This window comes from Astatotilapia calliptera, chromosome 6 (assembly GCF_900246225.1).
Source record: "Astatotilapia calliptera chromosome 6, fAstCal1.2, whole genome shotgun sequence".
Lineage (NCBI taxonomy): Eukaryota > Metazoa > Chordata > Actinopteri > Cichliformes > Cichlidae > Astatotilapia > Astatotilapia calliptera.
Window position 1 is genome coordinate 13,356,859 of NC_039307.1, and position 25,188 is coordinate 13,382,046.

Sequence of the window (25,188 nt, forward strand, 5' to 3'; positions counted from 1 at the left end):
TGTAACAGCAGCTCTGGTGAGGAAGGAGTAGCTAGCAGGTTTAGCGGGCATGTGATGTGGAGGTTACCCGGATAACTCAAAGCTACTCAGTTAAATCAAACAACAGACCTTTATTTGACGTTAGCAACATAAGACCATACAAGCCAGGTCTCCACAGCTCTACTCGGTCCGTACATGCATGCGCAGAGGATGGTAGTCGCCGATGCCTGCCCGTTACAATGGTGAGGTCCCTCTGAACAGACACACAAGCAGCATGTAATGGCTGCCACACTATACTCACACACCCACTTGGGTTGTTACAAGTGGAAACAGGTTTCAAGGAGTGATCGATCCAGATTTTAAATCGTTGGTTCAAAATGTGATCAGTGTTTACAGAGTAGGTCAGTAGAGGTACAACAGTGAGTGTCTACAGCCATCGGTCGATCAAAAGCACAGAATCTGATCCACAGTGCCATCTAGAAAGGATCTGATTGTGAGTGGCTTCACTTTTCTGCATGACAATCTACCCATACAGTCTACCTGGATTTTTTTTTTTAATCACACAATGGTATATTACCAGTCATGGATTCCCCCACTCCCCACATAGCCTCATCTCAACGTTATTGAAGCAGTGTAGGATCATCTTGACAGCATACAAAACAAAATGGTGCCTGTTGGGTCTGCGCTTCCACAGGCCCCGCTGGTTTAGGGACTTATTCCCGTTAACGAAGCAAGACGAACAGCAATTGATCGATTTTACTTGCTAGCAAGGGAGGCTGGTCGGAACCAGACTCTTTGAGCTGAACGCTCCTCACCTGTTTCCTAGCCAACTTCAAATTTGCATTTATCAAGACTTTTAACCCCAGATAGGCCAATTATGGATCTTCGGATCCACATTATGTGAGCAACTATTCTCTACCGTGAACTAGGTTAAAAACAAACGCCGCTCACGCCTCACAGATGACAGCTTACAGTCCTGCGTAAAGATGAAAGTGATTTTGTACCACGGCTTTTCAGCATCTCTTTATTGACCACTTTACACATACGGTTGCTGTACGCATACACCCGGCTGTAGCTTTTCAGCTCACAGCCCGACAACACAACAGCAGAGAGTGCACAGACTTTAAGGCGGCGAGGCATGATTGCAGGTGCAGCTGAGGTGCGTCCGACTCCCATGCAGCGGCACTGCAGACCACGCCCCGCCACGCACATTAACCAGGTAAAATACATATTTAGGCAGAATTTTGGAAGTATCTATTTTTCATTTTTTAGCAGCATAGTGCTTTTTTTCCAATTACTTTTTAAAAGTCAGGTCAAGGCTCCAAAAGCCCAAAGGCGATATAATGAATGAAAAGGGGGAAAAAAAACCAAATTGCTTGGACACTGCTAGCACAGGCGCCTACAGAAACACAAAGCAGGAGATGATGCATAGCTGAATATGTTTCCAAACCAACTTCATTCTAAGCCAAAGACTAGAAAATATGGTGAAGCATATCTGACCTTTGGTCTCACCTGCACAAGTGCCAAGGCAGGTCTTCCCTGCATAATTGGTTTTCCCTTCGTTGGGAGCAGCGCTGGGCTCTTCAAATCACGGACAAACAGTATCCCACATTCGTGAATTTTTGGTCACAAACACTTGTAATGACTAACTACTCCTGACATTTTGGAGATGTTAGCTTTTCATACAGTAAAGTTACAGCAGGATACAAATAATATCAGGATGATCCTGCCACAATTTGTTCCCCGGTTCAAATCACGGACAAACAGTATCCCACAGTTGTTTATGTTTTCGAACCTATTTTGCACAGAGAGGCATTTTTTGAAGGTGCAGACGTAGCATAAAAGAGTTAGTAGTTACTTTCTTACTACCTGTAATTTATTGCAGATTACTTGTATTTGCTTAATTGTTTACTAAATGTTTGAGATGTGAAATAAACCGCAATGGAGCAAAATATGGGTGTGTGTGGTTGGAGGATGTGTTTGTGCGCGCACGTGCGTGATCATTTTTCTTGTAAAACAAAGGGGGGCCTAGCACTGTCCTAAACAAAGTATAAAGAAATGAAAAGTGGATCAAGGCTTTTTTCACTGCATTGTATAATATGTTCCAAATTAAATCTAGCACTTGTAAAAGTATTATGTATTTCTAAGACTTAAGGTTATGGAAACAATGTCTAGATAACCAAGTCTAATTACCTACTTCAAACACATTAGTTCCACAATGATTTTTATGAGTTATTACTTGTGTAATGATTGACTCTGAGTCAGTGTATTGACTTTTACTCTTCTAAAGAAGGCCCTTTTAAATGATACACAATTATAAAAGTGTAATGTAGTCATGAAATAATGTAATAAAGATATCAGTAAAAAGCTGCAATACTTGCTTTCATGATGAAATTGTATTTTCTGGGTTTGCACTTCGGTTTTTAGGTGTGTGTGTGTCTCAATTTGACTGAGCCAACACAATAACGTAATTCCTTTTTCTTTTGAAGTGTCAATTTTTTGTCAATTCTATTCCTTTCTCAAACATTCTCGAGTGTTAATTTTTTCTTTCGTTTGGTCTTCCTCACCTCTTGTCCAGCCCTGTGGCCTCTCATTGAGGTCTCTCTGTTAATATTCTGAGGATCCCATCAGGTCTGACCTCAGGGCAAGCCTCTGAAAAGATTTCATTTTTACTGGAAGCTTGCAATAATTCCTTCATAAGGTTGTAAAATAAGGCCAGAAGAAAAAAAATATTAGGACAGGCAAAACCCACAAAAAAATACAGTGAATAAAATACAAATAAGACATGTTTACTAATACATGCTGCATATTGCAATAACGCACCTTCGACCACTTGAGCCTGTGAGTGTGAATGAATATAATAAATCTCCTTAACATCAAAAGCACTAAAGGAAGCTTTTCAAAATAAATGCAGCGTGGTTACTTCCATTTGAAAGAATTTATTGCACAATAATGCAAAGACTATTGCAGCAGATAAATTTAAGGAAAGCTGGACTGTTATCTATGAGTGCTTTCTTGCTGTTGTGGTAGGCCTGCACGAGGACTGAAAAACAATGACTTCAAACAAGATGAACGTTTCTCTCTGAGATTCTGTTGTTATTGCTCTCCTCAAGACCTCGTTCCTGCATACAAATACTAACTGGAAAGTGTTTGCTTTTCTCTCTGAACATACTGTGTAAGCATATAATATACTGCATGAAAAGTGGTCTGTAAGTAGCACTGTGAATTACAGTAGAAGTACAGATTAATAGCAATTCATAAAAATTTGTAGTCAGCACAGAAAACGTCCAAGAACTGTCAGGAGCAGGTCTGCCAGTTTGACAAGCAAAAAAAGCTGGACAGGTCATCTAAGATAAGATAAGATAAGACAAGATAACCTTTATTAGTCCCACACGTGGGAAATTTGTTTTGTCACAGCAGGAAGTGGACAGTGCAAAAGTTATGAGGCAAAAATTAGGATACAATAAGAATAAATACAGTACACAACTGTACAGAATAGAATAAAATAAAATACTATATACAGTAGAATAAAATAAAATAAATATACAATAAGATAAAAATAGAATACAAATACAAATACTATATACAACTGAGTAAAAATACAACGATGACAGAAAAGATTATTGCACTTAGTATTATTGCACATGTGTGTATGTGTGTGTTTGATCAGTTGAAGTCTTTGTTGTGGAGTCTGACAGCAGTGGGGAGGAAAGACCTGCGAAATCTCTCCGTCCCACACCGTGGGTGCCGCAGTCTCCCACTGAAGGAGCTGCTCAGTGCTGTCACAGTCTGCTGCATGGGGTGGGAGATGTTGTCCAACAGTGATGACAGCTTAGCCGCCATTCTCCTGTCACTCACCACCTCCACTGGGTCCAGAGGGCATCCTAGAACAGAGCTGGCCCTTCGGATCACCCTGTTCAGTCTCTTCCTGTCCCCGGCAGAGATGCTGCCGCCCCAGCAGACCACACCATAAAAGATAGCAGAAGCCACCACAGAGTCATAGAAGGTCTTCAGGAGTGGGCCCTCCACTCCAAATGACCTGAGTCTCCGCAGCAGGTACAGCCTGCTCTGCCCTTTCCTGTAGAGGGCGTCTGAGTTATGAGTCCAGTCCAGTCTATTGTTCAGATGAACACCAAGGTACCTGTAGCTGTCCACAGCCTCAATGTCCATACCTTGGATGTTCAGTGGTTGCAGTGGAGAATGCTTGTGCCTGCGGAAGTCTACCACCAGTTCCTTGGTTTTACTGGCATTGATCTGGAGGTAGTTCAGCTGGCACCAGTCCACAAAGTCTTGGGTCAGTCCTCTGTACTCCTTGTCGTCCCCATCAGTGATGAGGCCGACTATTGCAGAGTCATCAGAGAACTTCTGCAGGAAGCACTGGGTGGAATTTTGGGAGAAGTCTGCAGTGTAGATGGTGAAGAGGAACGGAGCCAGAACCGTTCCCTGTGGGGCCCCCGTACTGCAGACGACCCTGTCCGACACACAGCCCTGAGTCCTCACATACTGTGGTCGGTCGGTGAGGTAGTCCAAAATCCAGGTAGTGAGGTGATGGTCCACTCCAGAGTTCACCAGCTTGTCCTTTAGAACCGAGGGAAGAATGGTACTGAAGGCACTGGAGAAATCAAAGAACATGATTCTCACAGTGCTTCCAGTGGTCTCCAGGTGAGCGAGGGAACGATGTAGGAGGTGAATGACGGCATCATCCGCTCCAATGCCAGGCTGGTAGGCAAACTGAAGTGGGTCCAGTGATGAGCTTATTAGGCGCCGAAGCTGAGCCAGGACCAACCGCTCCAGGGTCTTCATCAGGTCAGAGCCACCGGTCTGTAGCTGTTGAGTTCTTGGGGCATGAAGTCTTTGGCACTGGTACAACACAGGAGGTTTTCCAGAGCTGTGGGACTCTTCCCAACCTCAGGCTCAGGTTGAAGAGGTGCTCCATCACCCCACACAGTTGGTCCGCGCAGGACCTGACGACCCTCGAGCTGATGCCATCTGGGCCCGCTGCCTTCTTGCCATTAATCCTCCTCAGTTCCCTCCTAACCTGGGTGGTTGAGAGAGACAGGCTGGAGGCTTGTGTTGAGTGTGTATTGGATGCTGTTGTTGGGGGTGGGGAGGAGTGAGCAGGGTGGATAGAGGAGGTGTGAAGAGTCTGAGGTGTCAGAGGTGGAACAGCAGCAGTGGGGGTGGGTGAGTCTGCAGCCGATGTTGCAGACTGCCTCATGGCTGAATCAAATCTGTTGAAGAAATGATTCAGTTCATTTGCCCATCTCACATCCCTCCCAGGCAGAGAGTTCTGCTGTTTGTGGCCCGAGATGGTTCTGAGGCCTCTCCAGACTTCACCAACGTTGTTTTGTTGAAGCTGGTTCTCCATCTTCTGCCTGTAGCTGTCCTTCCCATTCCTTATCAGTCCCCTCAGCTCTCTCTGCACCCTTTTCAACTCCTCTTTGTCTCTGGATTTGAAGGCCCTCCTCTTCTGCTTGAGGACGGTTTTAATTTCTGGAGTAATCCAAGGTTTGTTGTTGGAGAAACACCGTACAGTCCTGGTAGGTACGGTGTTATCCACACAGAAATTTATATAGTCAGTAATGCAGTAATCTACCATCCTCATGCACAAGGGAGATGTTTGTGTGTAGCTAAAAACAGTTGTACAAATTATAATCCTGATAGTAGGGGGACACACTGCTCCAGAAGTTGAACCATTTTCTAAAAACTGCAGGCATAGATCAGACTCAGTTTAATTAAACATGTAAACTGTGGCTTAAATAGATTTGCCGCATTTATTTACGTCTGTTTCGAATGATCTTATGTGTTACTTAATGTGGTTTGATAGGTAGAGATCACTTGAAAAAAATGAGAAATAAATTAAAGTAAACAATATGATTAATAATTATTAAAATCTAATTAATCCACATAGCATGGTAGAAGTCCAACAATGGCAGGAAGTAAGACCCAGAGTCTAGACACTGATAGTGTTGGAGATGATTAGGGCATTTGAGTACCAGGATGAGGTAGAGGTGGAAAGGAGGAGAGCCATGTAAGCAAATTACTGAATCATGTGATGACGACAGGAATCAGTTTGACAGTGTGGGAAAACAGAACTGCCAAAACTGATAGACCACCAGGCTCAAACACCCAGCACTGCTGGACTGAACACAGATCTTATATTGAACGCATGCAATATAATAAACAATATAATAAACAATAAACAATTTAAACAATTTGCATGTTTAAATAGTTTTTTATTGCAATTTAAACATGCAAAAGGCCCTATAAGTTATTCTGGCGCTTTATATTTATTACAATTCATAAGTACTGTTATGGCTAACATTTAGGGACTTGAATATCACACTGTTTCTGTATTTGCTGTGGATATACAATTGTGAAAAACAAAGTACATGTTCTTTCAGTTAAAAGGGTTTTCCATATCAGGACAAAATAAAAAAAATCATCTTATTTCTTGCAGGTTTTAAAAGTTCATCCATCTTCATCCGCTTTGTCCGGGGCCGGGTCGCGGGGGCAGCAGCCTAAGCAAAGAGGCCCAGACCTCCCTCTCCCCAGCCACCTCCTCCAGCTTGTCCGGGGGAATACCAAGGCGTTCCCAGGCCAGCCGAGAGATATAATCTCTCCAGCGTGTCCTGGGTCTGCCCCGGGGCCTCCTCCCGGTGGGACATGCCTGGAACACCTCACCCAGGAGGCGCCCAGGGGGCATCCTTGTCAGATGCCCGAACCACCTCAGCTGGCTCCTTTCGATGTGGAGCAGCAGCTGCTCTACTCTGAGCCCCTCCCGGATGGCCGAAACTTCTCACCCTATCTCTAAGGGAGAGGCCAGCCACCCTTCGGAGGAAGCTCATTTCTGCCGCTTGTATCCGCGATCTCGTTCTTTCGGTCACTACCCACAGCTCGTGGCCATAGGTGAGGGTAGGGACGTAGATCGACCGGTAAATTGAGAGCTTCGCTTTTACACTCAGCTCCCTCTTCACCACGACGGACCGGTGCAGCGTCCGCATTACTGCAGCTGCAGCCCCAATCCGTCTGTCGATCTCCGGCTCCCTTCTCCCATCACTCGCGAACAAGACCCCGAGATACTTGAACTCCTCCACTTGGGGCAGGAACTCATCCCCGACCCGGAGTGGGCACTCCACCCTTTTCCGGCTGAGAACCATGGCCTCAGATTTGGAGGTGCTGATCCTCATTCCCGCTGCTTCACACTCGGCTGCGAACCGTTCCAGTGCGAGCTGGAGGCCTTCACCCGATGAAGCCAACAGAACCACATCATCTGCAAAAATCAGAGATGAGATTCTGAGGCCACCAAAGCGAAAGCCCTCCGCCACTTGGCTGCACCTAGAAATCTTGTCCATAAAAATTATGAACAGAACCGGAGACAAAGGGCAGCCCTGGCGAAGCCCATCACCCACCGGGAACGAGTCCGACTTATTGCCGGCAATGCGAACCAAGCTCTTGCAACGGTTGTATAGGGATCGAATGGCCCGTAGCAATGGGCCAGACACCCCATATTCCCGCAACACCTCCCACAGGACACCCCGAGGGACACGGTCGAATGCCTTCTCCAAGTCCACGAAACACATGTAGACTGGTTGGGCAAACTCCCATGCACCCTCAAGTATCCTGGAGAGGATAAAGAGCTGGTCCAGTGTTCCGCGACCTGGACGAAAACCGCATTGTTCCTCCTGTATCCGAGGTTTTAAAAGTATTTAGCAAAATCCTCAGATTAACAACAAAATGTAAGATATTACACTGTGCCATCATTTATTTAAGAAAATTAACCCAAGCTACAGACGCAGTGTATAAAAAAAGTAAACCATTACTGCTTAATTAAGTGAGTAAGCAGCAGCTAAGTGTTGTTAATAAAATGTACCTGATCAACTGATCATTACTCAGCAGATGTTTTGGCAGTTTGCTGCTCTGGAGCATTCAGGTCCGTGTTAACAAAATGGCAAATAGAAAATACATCAGCAATGATCTTAGAGAAGAGCTGATTATCCAGAAATCTGTGAACGGTTATAAGGCCATTTCTAAAGACTCTGAAGGCCATCAATCTACAGCGAAACATCCAAGACATTTGGAAATCTTCACAGTCGCTATTCCAGCAAAAAACAAGAAGCTGCAAAATATCCGAGAGCTGCATTTCAGACTCTACAGGCCTCAGTCAGCATGTTGAAGTACACGATAGGCTACAGAGCTTAGGTTACAATTTTGAAGCTAGAGGACCTGAACACCTGGCAGTCACTGAGTGGATCTTGAACTTGATAAGGACCAGAAGAATTTGGTCCTGGTATGTAAAAACCTTAGAAATCCAAGAGGATTCCATTTTTTACATGAATATATTGTCTTGCGAAATTCTCCATGTGACTTTCATCTTGTGTGACTGGGAAAGTTTGAGCTCTTTGTAGGGCAAGCAGCAAATGAGAGATGAGATGCTTTGGAAGTGCTAAACTGCAGGTCTACTATTAAGGAGAAGACATGAATGGCACACACCTACTAAAATTGCAGTAAGATTTTTTGATAACCTTTGCATTTTGACTAGAACAGAGAGAAAAGTAACCCTAACAAAAGAGACAATGCTGAGAGGAAGGGCAGGTAGTTTCTTCACAGAAGGCACTTTAAAAATAGGCTGCATGGAATCTGCTCCAACCTTATTAAAGCTACAATTAAGTGTGCTAAGTTGTGGGCTATAATGGCGAAACAGCGTACAAGATGGTAAAATATTATATCTAACATCTTTTTCTTTTGCAGCATTTTAAATTGTGTAGTGCAGCCTTCTACAATGGAGAAGCATTGTTGCCGGCCATGTCCACAAACAAAATATGTTTTGGGTTTTTTTTTTACATGAAAAGAACAATCACACCTTCCATTGTTAGCTATACCACATCCTGCTTTTTCTTCATGTTTTGATGATGCCGATTTTGACAGTGACAGTCAATTATATTTTTCAGTTGAAAAACTAAGTGGGGGAAAAAAGCCAATCCTCATTTAAAGAAAAGAGTAGATTCCTATTAGAGTCTACAATGTAATGGTCAGACATGGAGTGGGAAGAGACAATAAGTGTGTCTGCATTTGTGTGTGTACGTGGGCGTTTAGATGGGTATCACTGTAGGCCGTGAAGGCCTGGGCCGTTTATTTAAAGAGCCACTATAAATGTTGAAGCTGTGATAATGGCTGTGGGGCTGAGGGATGACATTTTGACAAACACTGCTTATTATAGAAATGGTTTTATCAATGTGTTTACAGTGCCATCCAAGTTGCAGATTGTGTGTGAGCCCGTGTGTGTGAATGTGTATGAAAGGATGTGTGTAAGCGAAAATGTATGTACTGAAGTGTGACAGAGTATCTTAGCTTTGCTGTGCGTATGTGTGTGTGTTGCTAGACCTCTGAATTGCCATAACTGGGGAGTGAGAAAGACAATAACCACTAAATGTGCTTGTTTTCTTTCATTTATTTTCTGAAGTGGGAAGATGGAGGGGGAGGAGATGAAGAGAACAATCTTACAGCTAAAAGCAAAAGATAAAATGAGGGAGGAAGAGAAGAGGAGGGGATGGCCAAATGAAACTTAATAACTTTTATACATCTTGTTTCGCTGTCTGTAACTTTCCTGCTCCTAGTTTCTGAAACTAGTAGGCATCAATTGTTTAGGCACAGTCCTGCATGCAAAACACCCAACCTCTCTCACACACACACACACATACACACACACACATACACGCACGCCTGCACAGACACACATTAGGCATGCCGGCTGTCACGTTCAAAAATATGGAGCACAGATCTCCCACTGCTGCCAGCTCGCAGTGAGAATGTCAGGTCATTTTAACTTATCCATTGTGTTTATATTTACAGGAGGTGAGTCAAGATGTTCTTATGATAGTCATCTCAGTGAATGACCATTTATTACTCTGCCATGTTAGAGCTTACTTTGTGTTTGTTTGTGTGTAAATGCAAAAATATGAATTAGTCCATCTCGGTGGAAAAGCTGATTTGTATTGTGACTGTCATGATTTCTCCTAGCTTCCCATTTGCGCTCTTCATTCTGACAGTGTATTGCCTCAGGCCTTTATTGGGCCAATAATATGTGTACGTCCATGTGTAGCCTTCTCTTTCCAATCTGTCACTTATTTTCCTCCACAAGCATTCACTGTCTGTGATGTCACTTGATTACCTTCACAAGAATTCGCTGCCTGGGAATGCTTTAAAAAACAGTGTATCATCCTTAAACACTAAGCAGGTTTATTATCTCTGGGATCATTGTGGGCACACAAAACCATTTTCAGCATCTCAGATCTGACAACAATCTCTGGAGCTTAATGAGGAAACCCAAAACACACTGTATTGGCAAGGAAGCAGTACTTATGGCTGCACCGACGACTGAGAAGAGAGGCTTGTAAGTGAAACGGTGGCTTAAAAGACTAAAATAACAACTTTGTGCTATAATAATGCTCAAGAAGGCATCTCAAAATACATGGACAAACAGGGTTTTGATGAAATAAATAGAATGGAATATAAATAGATATATAAATAAATAAAATAAAGTAGCAGCAAAGAACAACAGTTTGTGTTTCTCAGTGAAGAAGAATGCACCCAAGTTTAAAAAAGAAAAGAAAATATGGTTTCACTTTCACTTTTGTTTTGTGTTTTTGTTTTGTTTTTTTGCTTAACTGAGTGAGTGGTAGGTAATCCTGTCTGAGGTTTAAATAATGTTGTGCCATAGGGTAGGTATACTATTACCATCAGTCCATAATAAGCATATTATTTTCAGGCAACAATCCATCTTTCTTAATATGCTGTGCAACAAAACTTTTTGTAGACGGCAAGTCTTATGAAAACAGTGCAGTGATATACATGGTTCCCAGCCTCCTTGTTGTTGTGTTTCTCAGAATTATCTCAGCGACCAGCTTCATCAATATAGATTGTCAGCTCTATTCAAGTAAGGAGAATGTGCAACAAATTATTGATGTTAATGACTCACACTTATAAAATAAGTAAAGCATCTGCAATGCAGACAGCAAGATGACAGAGAAAGACCTCAAGATAAAAGACACCAGAATAACATCCCTGTTTAGATGACAGTAGAGGCTGAAATAGTTATTACACCTTTGAGAGGAAATAAAAAAGACAACAATATTGCCTTAAAGGAGTTAGATGGTACTTTGAAGAGATTCCCGAGTTCTTTCATTGGCTGCAGCATAAAATGAAATTAATAGGAAAGATGTTGATATGAACTGACCTCACAGCCCATTCTTCATTCAGTGGGCTGGTTTCAGTCATTATGCAAATATACTATTTATAAGGTTGGGGAGATCTGCTGTCAGCTGAGACTGAAGAAGTCACTTGAATGTGTGACAAAACGTTTCTCCCACCGACAACACTATGTCCAGATGAACAGAATGAACTTTTTGGGACTTAACAAGTCATGCCACAAAATGAAAACTACTTCTAAAACACAACTCTGCTTGAGCCAGATGTTGCTAAATGCACCTGCTTCAGCAATGAAAACTCTTTTCTTTCTCTCATTATTAAAGGTCCTGGTATGAGATGGTAGTGTGTTGACAATCACTGCTAGGAGCTTTGCAGACCCATTTCTATGTGCCACAGCTGTGTACTGTCACTTAGGGGATTAGAAAGAAATAAAACAGTGAAAGTAACTATTTTTGTTCATGTTTGCACTGTTATTTGCTCTTTAGCTTTGCCTATAAGGGAGAGGAAAGTTCTATTCACTGTTTATTGTTGTCTTTCTTTTTTGTGGTAAACCCTGTTTCTATGCAACCAAATGTATCTATTGAACATCAAAATTGCTTAGAGAAGGCTTGGGAGAAAGTACTGTGGTCACATGCGTCAACTCGAACCACCGTATTTGGAGAAAGTGAAATGCTCCAAAGAGAATTAGTCATTAGATGTGTGAAAACCAGGAGATCATGTACCTGGTGAACAGGAAACAGAAGATGGGTGATGGATAGGTCTTTAGCATGACAATGACCCAACACATACCAACAAACCAACAAAGGAGTGGCTAAAGAAGAGGCACACTGAGGTCATGGAGTGGCCTAGACAGTCTCCAAATCTCAGTCCTATAGAAAATCTGTGGAGGGAGCTGAAGCTGCCAAGTCAGTGGAGATTATTGTGGACTTCAGGAAGCACACAGTCATCCTGACTGACACCCTCATCACCTCTGTGGACTTATTCCGCTTCCTGGGTACCACCATCACCCAGGACCTGAAGTGGGAGCCCACCATCACCTCCGTCATAAAGAAAGCCCAGCAGAGGATGTACTTCCTGAGGCAGCTGAAGAGATTCAACCTGCCAACACGGACGATGATGCAATTCTACACCGCAATCATCGAGTCCATCCTCACCTCCTCCATCACCATGTGGTACGCTGGAGCCACTACCAGGGACAAACAGAGACTGCAGCGTGTTGTGCGCTCTGCTGAGAAGGTGATTGGCTGCAGACTCCCATCTCTGCAGGACCTGTACACCTCCAGGACACTGGGCCGTGCAGCCCGGATCACAGCTGACCCTTCTCACCCTGGACACAGTCTGTTTGACCTGCTTCCCTCAGGCAGGAGGCTCCGGTCCATTTGCAATGAAATACTATATTTCAGATCCAAAGTTGTTGTTCCCAGAGAAGCACAACATCCTGAAATATATTTACATATTCTAGTTGGAAGCATTACTGTCATGGCCTTGCTTTAAAGTCACTTTAAGTAAAAGCTGGCACAACTCACCCCACTCTCCCCCACTGAGAAACTCATACAGCATGTAGCTGTAACTTCTGATCAAATCAAAAGAGGTTTACGTTTGGGTTTTTAAGAGCAATATGTTGACTAGAAGATTGACTACCATAGAATTCAGTACACACTAATGCCCTTTTTAGATGTACAGGGACACTTTTGTCTAAATTTTGTTTGTGCTACATTCTTTGGTTTTTAGTCAAATTTTGATACTCTGTTGTTTTTCCCATGTTGTGTGTCTCACCTCACTCGCACGTCTGTTGTCAGTCTACTCCAGTGATCTTCATGGTGCCAAAACTATTAATGTAATGTCAGTTTTTTGAACTTGCTGCTATTTTGTCTGCCTTTCACACGATTTACATAATATCCTGTCAAATATGATTTGTACGTTTTCACTGTTGTTTCTGAATTATTCACTTAGCACTGCACTGTGCTACACCTGATATACACCCTAAAAAATTATTCAGGGGCTTAGTAAATATCATTATAATTTTAAGTTAGATGACCTTGATTAAATCTTTGAAAATCACAAAAGTGTTATCTTGAGTTGAAAATACTGAAAAGAATGCTTAAATTTTCAACACCAGTTTTTGAGTTGAACTGAGTTCTTTTGTTCAAGTTTATTTAAAAGAAAAAATTCTGTATTTGAAACACAGGGTGCATTATTTAAATCTACTCAATATATCTCATAGAAAGTACTCAAAATAACTGAGAGACTGGTATTCATATTTATCATTGTCTTTAACTTTAATTATTAATGGTTCAAAATCAATATAATTTTGTCCCCCAATACTAACTTAAAACTTTGAGTAAGACTAATGACCTTTGGCATGTACCGCGCGCGAGGAGCATGGCCTCATGGGAGATTTTCTGCACGTTGAACGAGACAGACACACATCCACTGCAGACTTGGTAACGTTTTCAGGTAAGTGACCATTCTTACATTAGCTGTCTTTATCCACACCGTTCTTTTATAACATGTTCTGAAGAAAGCGTTTGTCATGGTGGCTCACTTTTCGCAGCGTGTTTGTGCATGTTAATTTAAGTTTTCAACCCGTCTTCCAGTAAAGGCGGCGGGAAACCGCGCCCTTTTATCCTTTTACGTTCTGAGTCGCTATCTGCGTTCCGGGTAATTTGACTGGAATGTCCCGGTACCAGCGACCTGACCGTTTAATCGGGGGCATTTTAGGAACCACGTGAAAGCAGGTGTGCTCAGACATTTCTAGAAAATGGCCCTGTTGAGTCGCGGTGCGGGAGCTGCGGTAGTCACGCGGCCTGACTCACTCTGTCAGGTTGTTCAGGAGGAGATGAACAGACGTCATCAATGGCTTTGGTAACTAAGAAGACCTGCCCGCGGAACAGTTCATAGCAGCAACCATGCTGCTTAGCTTTCTTGTTCTATGTGGGGTCTTTCAGAGCATATAAGACGCTGCTTTCAGCTTTGTCCTGAACAGGGCCAGTTTTTGAGAGAACGCTGAGAGGACCGCCCGGGTCAGATTACCTCATCCAGGGCCGGTCCAAAGTACTATGGGGCCTTAAGTAAATTTAGACTCGGGGCCCTACTTCCTTTCAGATCCCAGAAAATAATGGAAAAAAAAAAAGCTTTGGTCTTTTGGGTCAAGCCAAAAGTACCATCATTTCCAGTATAGTTACTCCCAATTTACATAAATAAATGTTTATTTCAATCCAAGCTAAAATTTCTTGTAAGAGATTGATGTTATGGCAGATTACTCAGTGACATGTTTTGTAATGATAAAGTTTTGATTTGTATTTTTTCAGCACCATCTTCACCACCAGGAAAAAAATCTGCATCAACTACAAAGTAAAGCAGGTAATTTTACTCAGAGGACTTGATGTGTTAAATTTTGGAATGATATGATATTGTTTTATACAAGCTGAGTAGTGGATGGTGATACCACCTAAATATTTATACTGGTTTTGTGGTGGGTTATTTTAGTCATACAAATGCCAAATCTAAATTTTGAGAATTTTTCAGTTCGGTAAATAAATTGATGAGTTCATGGTCTGTCATCTAGTGTCACCATACTATCTTTTTATTTATACAGCATGGTGATGTGATTCAGATTATTTCAATGTGGTTAAGTATTGTACTTTGTTCCATGTTGACTTATTTGTAAGTTGTATCCTCCACCTGAATTGGTAGTGAGTATTGGTTATTCAATCAGTTAATCATACAAAAACTGCGTAAATATGGTTATACACCATTCTGTCATCTTCATACTGTGAGACATATTTTCTCACAATTTTTTAGGTCACAGGTGATGAGATGGCAGTGTAAACTCTGCAAACATGAGGAGTCATCAAAAGTGTCACTACTCAAACATTATCGAGTGAAACATGGTACATTTGGTCATGGCTATTCCATACCCTGTCTTCATTTGAATTGTCCTTGCTCTTTTAAGACATGGGGTGCCTTACGCTCACACTTGTCTAGGTCTCACAGTTCGCATGAAACGGAAGAGTGTGAGGTCCTTCCAACTATTAGATGTAAAATCTGTGACTCTTTTTACCCAAACACAAAAGACTATTTTCAACATATAAATTCCCATTTGAAAAGCCATGAAACCATAGAGTGTGTTTTTGATGGTTGTGAGTTTAAGACAAACATTTGTGGGACTTATGCGACTCACAGAAGTCGAAAGCACAGATTTTGTTCATGGAAGCACTTTAAAACTAACTTGATTTCAAAGCAAACTGTCAGTACATCTAATGAAATCGTCTTACCAGCACTGGAATTAGAAGATCACGAGGACTTGGATGTCACCACTGAACTTGGTTGTGAAAGGGAAACAACAAATGAAATTTTGAAAAATATTGGTGTGCTCTTGTTAAAACTGGAAAGCATCTATAATGTTTCTGGTAAATGTGTGGATGACTTGGTAGAACAGCTCAGTTATATCTGCACATTATCACTTCAGTATATTCCAAAGTCAATAAGTGATATTCTTATTAAGAATAACTGTAATATTGATCAGTCTTTTGTCAGTGAATTGGCTGAAAAAATATGTCACTGTAGTCCTTTATGTGCAGCCCTTAGTCCTGATGGTCCCTTTGCTTCAAGATATAAGAGACAGAAATATTTCAAGGAAAACTTCTGTGTTATTGAACCAGTAGAATACTGTTTGGATCCAGAAAAGAATTCCACTTTTCAGTATGTGCCTATTCTTCAGTCCTTGCAGCTGTTACTGAGTAAAGAAGATGTTAACAGTATATTAACTAGACATTTGAACACTTCACAGTTATCCTCTTTCCACGATGGACAATATTTCAAGCAAAACCAACTTTGTGCTATTGAGGACTTAAGTATTTCCCTTGTTCTCTATGTGGATGACTTTGAAATTTGTAATCCACTTGGGACTTCAAGAAAAAAACACAAAGTCACAGCTGTGTACTGGGTACTTGCTGATATACCAACTGAACTGAGATCACAGCTAACATCAATTCAATTGGCTCTCCTGTGTAAGGCAAGTGATGTTAAAACTTTTGGCTATGAAACTGTTCTCGAGCCACTTTTAAAGGATCTCATAACATTAGAGAGAGACGGGATTTTTTGTTCACAGCTTGGTAGATATATCAGGGGCACTGTTTTTTGTGTTTGTGCTGACAATCTTGGCGCTCATTCTCTTAGTGGACTCGTGGAAAGCTTTTCTGGACATTACATCTGTAGATTTTGCCTTGGAGACCATTCAGACTTTCAGCAAAAAGAAGTTCGTTCAGGAGCTTTTCCACCAAGAACAAAAGAGAACTATGATCTACATGTCCAAACCATAAAGGAAAATTCCTCCTCGGTTCATTTTTGTGGTGTGAAGAAAGGTTGTCCATTAACGGGGAAATTAAAATATTTCCATTTTGTCACAGGGTATCCTCCAGATCTTTTGCACGACCTTTTTGAAGGCATAATTCCACTAGAATTAGCATTATGCCTTCATGTGTTTATCCGTAAACGTTACTTTTCCTTAACTGAACTCAATAACTTCATAACAGAATTTCCTTACAAATGGACCGATAAAACAGATCGCCCCCAAATCATCCCCCTAAATTTTTCCACTCGCAAAAGCATTGGTGGCAACGCACATGAAAATTGGACGTTATTGAGACTATTACCTTTTATTATTGGGGAAAAGATTCCCAAAAATGATGAAGCATGGCAAGTTCTTATGACTCTAAAAGATATAACTGAACTTGTTGTGTCCCCTAGTCACAGAGAGGAAAGTATTTGCTACTTGGACACACTTATATCTGAACATCGCAACAGGCTATTGGAGGTTTTCCCAGAGCAAAAACTAACTCCAAAACACCATTTTTTGGAGCATTATCCTGACTTGATCAGAGGATTTGGTCCATTAGTATGCCTCTGGACTATGCGCTTTGAGGGTAAACATAGTTTCTTTAAGAAGGTTGTTAAACACACAAACAGCTTCAGAAATGTACTATTGTCACTTGCCTCAAAGCACCAGATGATGATGGCATACTATTCAGATGGTAATGCATTGAAGCCATCAGTGTGTGTCACTAAAGTATCATCTCTTCCATTGGAACTGCTTGATGTAGAAATACAGCAGTGTCTCAAGGAACTTTATCCAACACAAGCCTATGTGAATTTGACCAACTCTCTGACTCATCATGGAACTAAATATGCCTCAGGAATGGTTTTGCCTCATGGATCTACTTGTGGCTTACCTGACTTTGTGGAGATTTTACAGATTGTTGTCTTAAGCAATGAATTTCTTTTCATTGTGAAGTTGCTCAACAGCTGGTATGATGAACATTTTAGGGCATTTATTCTGGATCCTTCTGGGAAAATGACCTTAATACATCCCAGAGTACTTGGTGACACTTACCCCTTAACACCATATCGTGTTGAAGGCAAGCAAATGGTGTCAATAAAACGTCACATTGTTTGTTAGTGTAAGGGGAAAGACTGAGATACCCCCTTTCTTTTTCTTTTTTCTTGTGGTTTTTATTCTGCAGATGGACTCCGTTGCCTTGAAAGTAATTTTTGGACAACAGAGTGAGAAGCTTGTGCTCTCTTCAGGAATACCCAGGACTGTTGAGGAGTTGCATGAGACAGTGAGAGAGACATTTGGGCTAGTTGAGGATTTCATATTGCACTATTATGATGACTCATTTGGAGATTTCTTTACACTTCATTCTCCCAACCAAATCAAAGATAGGGGTACAGTCAAAGCTGTGGTCATTCCATCAGTAGTGCTTACATTGATTCCTCAGTGTGAAAATCCCTCAGATGTAAGTTCACTGAATGAAAGTTCAAGCTCTTCAACCTATAAAACCACAGAGGACCAAACAGATGGATCATCTCTGTCTTCAGACAACACTGTCATACTCTCCCCTCTTCAAAGTCCTCTAAAGACTACATGGCCAGATGAAATTGTCATTCCACTTTTCTCTGTGGCAACAGAGACTGTACTGAAAAATGCCAATGAAGTCTTTGTTCAAAATGGCACTGTGCTGAACAATACTTCAGTCAAGTCAGATATAATGGAAAAATTAGCTGATTATATGTACAGCTACACAGCCTACCCTACTGGCCTTCAGATTGGAGAAGTGGCAGAGGCTCTGGTCAAAAAGCACCCGTGTCTGACAGAGCCAGGCAGTCGTAATGGCTGGATGGGATGGATGTATAGTCTTAAATACAAGATGGGAAATTACAGGTCAAAGTTACGAAGTCTTGGAGTTCCAGAGGTTACTTGCAACTCACTGAAGAACAAGCACCCTGATGACAAGGCTCCAGCGAAGAACATAAAGAAGGCGCGGAAAGGAGAAGTGCTGTTTCTGCCACACTATCCAGGACAAGATGGTAAAGAACAGCAAGAGCTGGAGCGACAACAACTGATTGATGAGTGTAAGAAGAAAAACAGCACAGCCATCAAGGATTTAATGTGCAAAACCTTTGCACATAGAAGACATGATATTATCAGCCAACAGCTGAGTGTCAGCGACATCAAGGACAGATGGCCGGCGTTGTTTGACGTCTCCCAAGTAAGTGTACATTTAAAGGGATATCCACTTGTAAATAAAATTTGGTCTGTTAGATCCCCCATCATAAGAGAAGTGAGAAAAAACATGTTGCTACCATCCTAGTGATTTTGATGATCTTGCAGCAGCCAGGTTGCTTTAATTTGTCATAAGACTCTAGAATCGCTAGGAATTTGAATCAGAATGAGGAATCTGAATCAAAACCAGAATGGTTCTTATTGAAACCATTCCCAAGCCTATGGAACGATAAATAATTTCCGTTCACTTAACTTGTTTTAGGCTAAGCTAATGTAACCTGACTGAAGAATGACTGGGCTGATTGCAAAGTGCCTTTGTCTCACTTATCTAACTCTGGAGCACATAACGACAGACTAGATTTTACTGAAGAGTAAAGAGTGAAGAGTAATTTAATATTTTTATGAAACGTTGGTTACGTATTGTAACCCCAGATTCTATGAGTATAGGCGCAGCCCTTTAAGTGGGTATTCCCCTTGTGCGCGCAGCACTGAAGTATTTTATTCCACACCCACCTGCTGTGTGGGCCTCACCCTGGTCTAGTATAAGTTATGGTGAGACCAGGAAATCGACTGCCGTTTTTCTTCAGCCAGCCAGAAGATGTCCAGCGAGACCATCCGTCTGTGTCCATCCTGCCAGACCGGCTACATCATGTCGTATGACCGACATGCCGTCTGCGTGGGCTGCCTCGGTCCTCACCATGCAGACCTCGCCCTCACACCTTAATCCTATTGCCGCTCCTGTTAGCTCCTCCCGCCAGAGGAAAAGCAGTGGAGGTCAGCCTTTTTCAAGGGATGCTCATCCACCCCTGGCCTTCACATGTCGGCGAGGACGCCGCTCCCAGTTGTTGGTGCGCTGCTCCTGGATCTGCCTGGCATCATCCAGGAGGCAGCTGGTGAGAAGGGACTTTCCGTCCCTCAGCCTGCTCCACCCCCCCATTGGATGATCTGGCGGGAAGGTATGGCTCTGCTCACTCTCGTTGCCCAGATCCCATCTGGCCCCAGTTCCCGGCGGTGATGACCTACCTCTCTGAGGCAGCAGCAGAGCCAGCGAAGATTAGAGCGCGGTCTCTACCTAGGGCTTCACAGAGGGCTTCACAGACCGGAGTTTTCTGCCTGTTCCCCCTCTAGAGCCGAGCCTCGCTTCAGTTTTCGGCACCAAAATGACCAAGGTCGTTGGACAGCAACCGGCCCATCCCGCCAAACTTGACCAGCTGATAGCAAGGTTCACTGATCGCGCACATCAATGCACTGTTCAGTCAGCTGCAGTGACTAACAACACTGCCTTGCTAGCGTTTGTCATCTCCAGGAAGGTGGAGGAAGCAGAGCTGCCAGAGGAGCTGAAAGGCTTTCTCTGTAAAGCCGCTGACGCGATTCTGAATATTTGCGCCACTTCAGTGGAGGTGTGTTCCTCTCGCATCGCTGCCTGGCAGACTATGGTTCAGAGGGCAACCTGGCTCCGCCTCTTCCCTCAAAGATTATACAATCTCACAGGGAAATAGTGCAAGCAATTCATAACATAAAATTTAGAAGCTTAGTGGAAGATAATACTTTATGTTAAGGCTTTAGTCTGCATACTGAACAACTCCACTTATATGGATTTATGTCTGGATGAGTAAATTAATCTTTTGCATGTTAGAAAATAAGGTCCAGGTTGCAAAAAATGGTAGTTCCACTTAAAGATTTTTTTTTTTTTTTTGATTGAATCAGAATTTTGGCCTTCAGATTTTTTGTCCTTGGTTTTTTTGTCCTCTCCCATCCAGGTCAGTGCAGAGTTTCATAGGATCACGACCCTGAACCTTGAACCAAAGTTCATGTCATCGTTGGACTTGTATTCATCCAAACTCCTGTCCTTGTTTCAAGCCAAGAAAGGTGCTGCTGGACAACGCCACAGAGCACAGTTAAACCTTCTGCTTCAGGTAAGGAAGATTGCATTTTCTAACCACAAAAACGTTCCAACACAGCATTGAAGAGGCCCTTCCACTAAAAACGGCTTTTCTTAGGTTTCTGTTCAATATTTTAGCTCCACAGGTGTTCTTACCTTGATGGTGGGTGTGAAAACAGGTCAACAACAGAAAAAAAATAGTTATGTTTAAGCTAGAAATGGTAAGTCATGTTTTAAATGTGCAAATTTTGCCTCAGTTGAGACTTCCTGTTTTACAGAGTGGAAATTCCATCGAGAAAAAACGAGAAGTCATCATCAAATGTCTCATTGACCATCTGGGAGAGGATCCAAGTGCCTTAATCAAAACCTTTGAGGTTGGTGCAATAAATCTGTTTTAGGAATATTAGTAGTTTATTTTAGCTTGTGAGATCATAGAAAAGTTTTAAGATACTGTTCTAAAGAAAAAAAGCAAACACTTCAAAGCATACAAAAGAATAGCATTTGCTCAAAGATTTTGGAGCAGTGTCCACATATTATGAGTACCGGTGATGTCATACAAATGAAACTTTTTGTTTCAATGTTTGGAAATATGTGAGCTGAAAACAGTTCTTTCTCTTTTTAAAGGACGGTGCTGATGCTGTCTTCGTTGAAGAGGCTTTGGCTGAGGAGGTGATGAAGATTTACCTGCTGCAGAATCAAGACAGGTCAGGCGAACCTACTGATGTGGGTATTGTTATTGAAGGCGTTACTGTTCTGGGCAAACTTGGGAATCTGAGCAAAGCCTGTTGTTATCTTTTGGGACTGTGCTATGCTCTGGATCTGAAATACCCCAAGAATTTCAAATGCACATTTGAAGCATTTCAAAAAGTGTTCATGGAGCTGGATCCAGGAAACCTTTCTGTCAAGGTTCAAAGACTGAAAAATGACCTCTGTTCATTGTAGACAAAATTTCACAGGGCTGTTCTTAAAGTGTTAGACTTGTTAAGTGACATGTAATGCTCATCAAAAGGTTCAGTTGCGGCATTGTGTTGACATTCCTGTTCATAAATAATGTTTGTACCATAAACTGTGTTTTTGTATTAACTTTCCAGATTCACATTAAGGTGTAAATGGGAGAGTATCTTCTGTTTGTTTGTTTTTTGTTTTTTTTAGCGCAATCCTTTTTGAAACCTTTTTATTTAAATTATGGATGTTTTTTGGTCACTCTTTAGTTATAATCTTCCCAATTTTTTGGAATCAAAATAAGATGTTCAAAAACTATGTCACAGTGCAAAATTTCTTTTTTTTTTTTCAGGATTTATATTTTTTTGGGATCTTAATTTTATTTTTGTCATTTGACCTTTTCTGAAAAGGTAAAGCACTGCGTTCACTTGAGCCACTTTTATTCTTTGTATGGCAGGTACATTTTTCTTGTTTTTAGCATCAATATGCCAGTTTTACAGAGTTTTGTTAAGCATGCCAATTTGGATGCAATTTTATTATATAAGGCTGTTGTGACTGAAATTTTATCCAAGTTCTATCCACTGAATGTAGAACAGATTTCAGCTCACTGTGTTCAGAGAAGGAATCTGCTAAAATCTGATTCACAAAAAAGCTGTTTAAAATAAATCATTGTGAACAATGTTGAACTGACGTGGCTCTTTTTTCCTGTGGGGGGGGTGTGTGTGTGTGTGTGTGTGTGTGTGTATATATATATATATATATATATATATATATATATATATATATATATATATATATATATATATATATATATATATATATAAATATATATATATATATAAAAAAAAATAACACTTAATTGTAATTAATGTTTTTGCTTAAGTTAACTTAAAAATATTAAGTAAATTGAACCATTATTTAAAAACAAATAATTGTAATGGTGTTGGTTAAATGTGCCAAGCATTTCAGCATTTCCTAATTAATATTTTATGTATTTTGAACTTTTGGTTACTGTTGTTTTGACTTACATTTTCAATTGTATTTACTCAATTTTGTATGTTACTGTAACATCTTTAATTGTTCATAACAACTTATTCCATTTTAGTTGGATTTACTCAATTAATAAGGTGTATTTAAGAGATGTGATTGTTTTTGCATCTACTCATTATTTTTGAGTGTAAAAGTGTTGCACCAAAATATTTAAGTAATTATCAGTTTTATTTCTTAGAGTGTACTAGAGTTGTAGGCTAGGGCTGTGTGTAGTCTAAACAAGTCATTAAGTGCTTCTTAGAGAATCATTTATGTCTCTAACTAACCATAATATACAAAATAAACTTTGTATTTTTTGGTATTTGATATTTTAATCTAGTGATTGAAACAATAAAATTATCTGGAAAAGTAGTTACTGAGGTCACAGAGCAAGTGAGTGAATCCAGGTTTAAGGTACTTTTGGTAGCTATATCTACAGTCAGGGAAAAAGTTATTTGAGCCCCTGCTGATTTTTTTTTCCACTAAAAAAGAAATGGTCAGTCTATAATTTCAATAGTAAGTTTATTTGAACAGTGACAGACAGAACAATAACAGAAAAGAATCCAGAAAAATGCATTTCAAAAACATTATAAATGAATTCACATTTTCATGAAGGAAATAGGCAATTGATTCCCTATCAATCAGCAATCAGCAAGATTTCTGGCTCCCATCTGTATTTTATACAGGTAACAAGCTGACATTTGGATCCTTCTCAACTCGTTACCTTTATAAAAGACAGCTCTCCATGGAAGCAATCAATCTATCCAAATTTTAAACTTGCATAATGGCCAAGACCAAAGAGCTTTCCAAGGATGTCAGGGACAAGATTGTGGACCCACACATAACTGCCAATCTCCCTCGTTCCAGAGCTCCATGCAATATTTCACCTCATGGAGTTTCAATGATAATGAGGACAATGTGGGACCAGCCCAAGACTACTCAGGAGGAACTTGTCAATGATCTGAATACAGCTGGAACCATAGTCACCAAGAAAACAGTTGGTAACACACTACACCATGAAGGACTGAAATCCCAAGGGCCCGCAAGGTCCCCCTGCTCAAGAAAGCACATGTACAGGCCCATTTTAAGTTTGCCCCTGAACATCTCAATGATTCAGAGGAAGACTGGGTAAAAGCGTTGTGGTCAGATAAGACCAAAATCAAGCTATTTTAGCATCAGCTCAGTTCATCGTGTTTGGAGGGGGAGGAATGCTGCCTATAGCTCCAAGAACACCGTCCCCACTGTCAAACAGTTAGGTGGAAATAATATGCTTTGGGGTGTTTTTTCCCAAGGGGACAGGACAGCTGCACTGCATCAAAGGGAGGATGGATGGGGCCAAGAACCATCAAATCTTGGGTGACCCAAGAAAATGGGTCACGGGTGGGTATTCCAGCTTGACAATGATCCAAAACACACAGCCAAGGCAACCAAGGACCGGCCCAAAAAGGAGCGCATTAAGGTCTTGGAGTGGACTAGCCAGTCTCCAGACCTTAATCCCATAGAAAATCTGTGGAGGGAGCTGAAGGTTTGAGTTGCCAAACATCAGCCACGACTTTAATGACTTGGAGAAGATCTGCAAAGAGGAGTGGGACAATATCCCCCCTGATATGTGTGCAAAACTTGTAGCTAACTACCAGACATAGCTGACAGCTATGATTGCACACAAAGGTTTTGCCATCAAGCACTAAACAGCTTTTTCAAATTGATCAAATACTTATTTCCTTCATGAGAATTGTGAATTAATTTATAACTTTTTTGAAAGACATTTTTCTGGATTTGTTTGTTTTTTCACTGTCTCTCACTGTTCAAACAAACCTACCACTGAAATTATAGACTGATCATTTCTTTGTTAGTAGTTGAAGTGGTTCAAATAATTTTTTCCCTGGCTTTATACAGTCTTTTGATTTACGCCAACACCACTGCCCAATCTCTTCTTATACTTTCTTTAACACCAATGTGTATTAACTTTAATTACAAATCTACAATAGCCATCCAAATACAGCCATTTATGAAGGCACAACTGTATTTTTAACTATTTACAAAGATTAATAACTTGTGCGGGATTTTTACACATACTTTTTGTCAGACAGACAAGAGTAGTTTAATATGCTAACTACATTTCTAGCTATACTGATTGCTTGTACTGTTTAAAGCTCTTCAGAGTGCTTGCCCAGCTTGTTCTTAACTTGTGGTAGACACATAGACAAATGTTTTAGAGTTTGGGTTTTGGGTTTTTTTTTTCAGTTATTTGCTTCCAAGGACAACAATGCAAATGGTTCTGGAATACAATTTTAAATGTGTCATATGAATGGGGTGTCCTTCTAAAGTGTCAAAAATTCAAATCATCTCTCAGTGACTGATTCTTTCAGCACTTGTTGAATTGACCGGTAGAACCATTTACATTTACTGAACCAATGCACTCTAATCTCAGGCTAGGCAATGGCTCACTGTCTCTAACAAATAGCAGCAAGGTGGGGGAATGGAGAGAGAGAAAGAAAGTGTCTGTTTTGTTTCATGGGTGACTGCAATTCCGCTTTTGTTTCCTGCTCTAAGCCCGGTGGATTGGAAATACATTTTAACC

At 41.2% G+C, this 25,188-nt stretch overlaps 1 protein-coding gene across 5 annotated transcripts; it reads left to right on the forward strand.

The window, feature by feature from the left end:
* The first annotated feature begins 13,477 nt into the window (after positions 1–13,477).
* LOC113023930 (uncharacterized) lies at positions 13,478–21,788 on the forward strand. Of its 5 annotated transcripts, XM_026170413.1 has the most exons (6): positions 13,478–13,644; positions 14,499–14,550; positions 17,712–18,740; positions 20,515–20,670; positions 20,915–21,010; positions 21,261–21,788. In XM_026170413.1, the coding sequence occupies exons 3-6, from the start codon at positions 17,712–17,714 to the stop codon at positions 21,576–21,578; spliced, it is 1,599 nt and encodes a 532-aa protein (XP_026026198.1). In that variant the 5' UTR covers positions 13,478–13,644; positions 14,499–14,550; the 3' UTR covers positions 21,579–21,788. The 5 variants fall into 5 exon arrangements, with proteins under 5 accessions (XP_026026198.1, XP_026026196.1, XP_026026194.1 ...); XM_026170411.1 differs by having other exon boundaries at positions 14,499–18,740; XM_026170409.1 differs by lacking the exons at positions 20,515–20,670; positions 20,915–21,010; positions 21,261–21,788 and having other exon boundaries at positions 14,992–17,770.
* Positions 21,789–25,188: the final 3,400 nt, after the last annotated feature.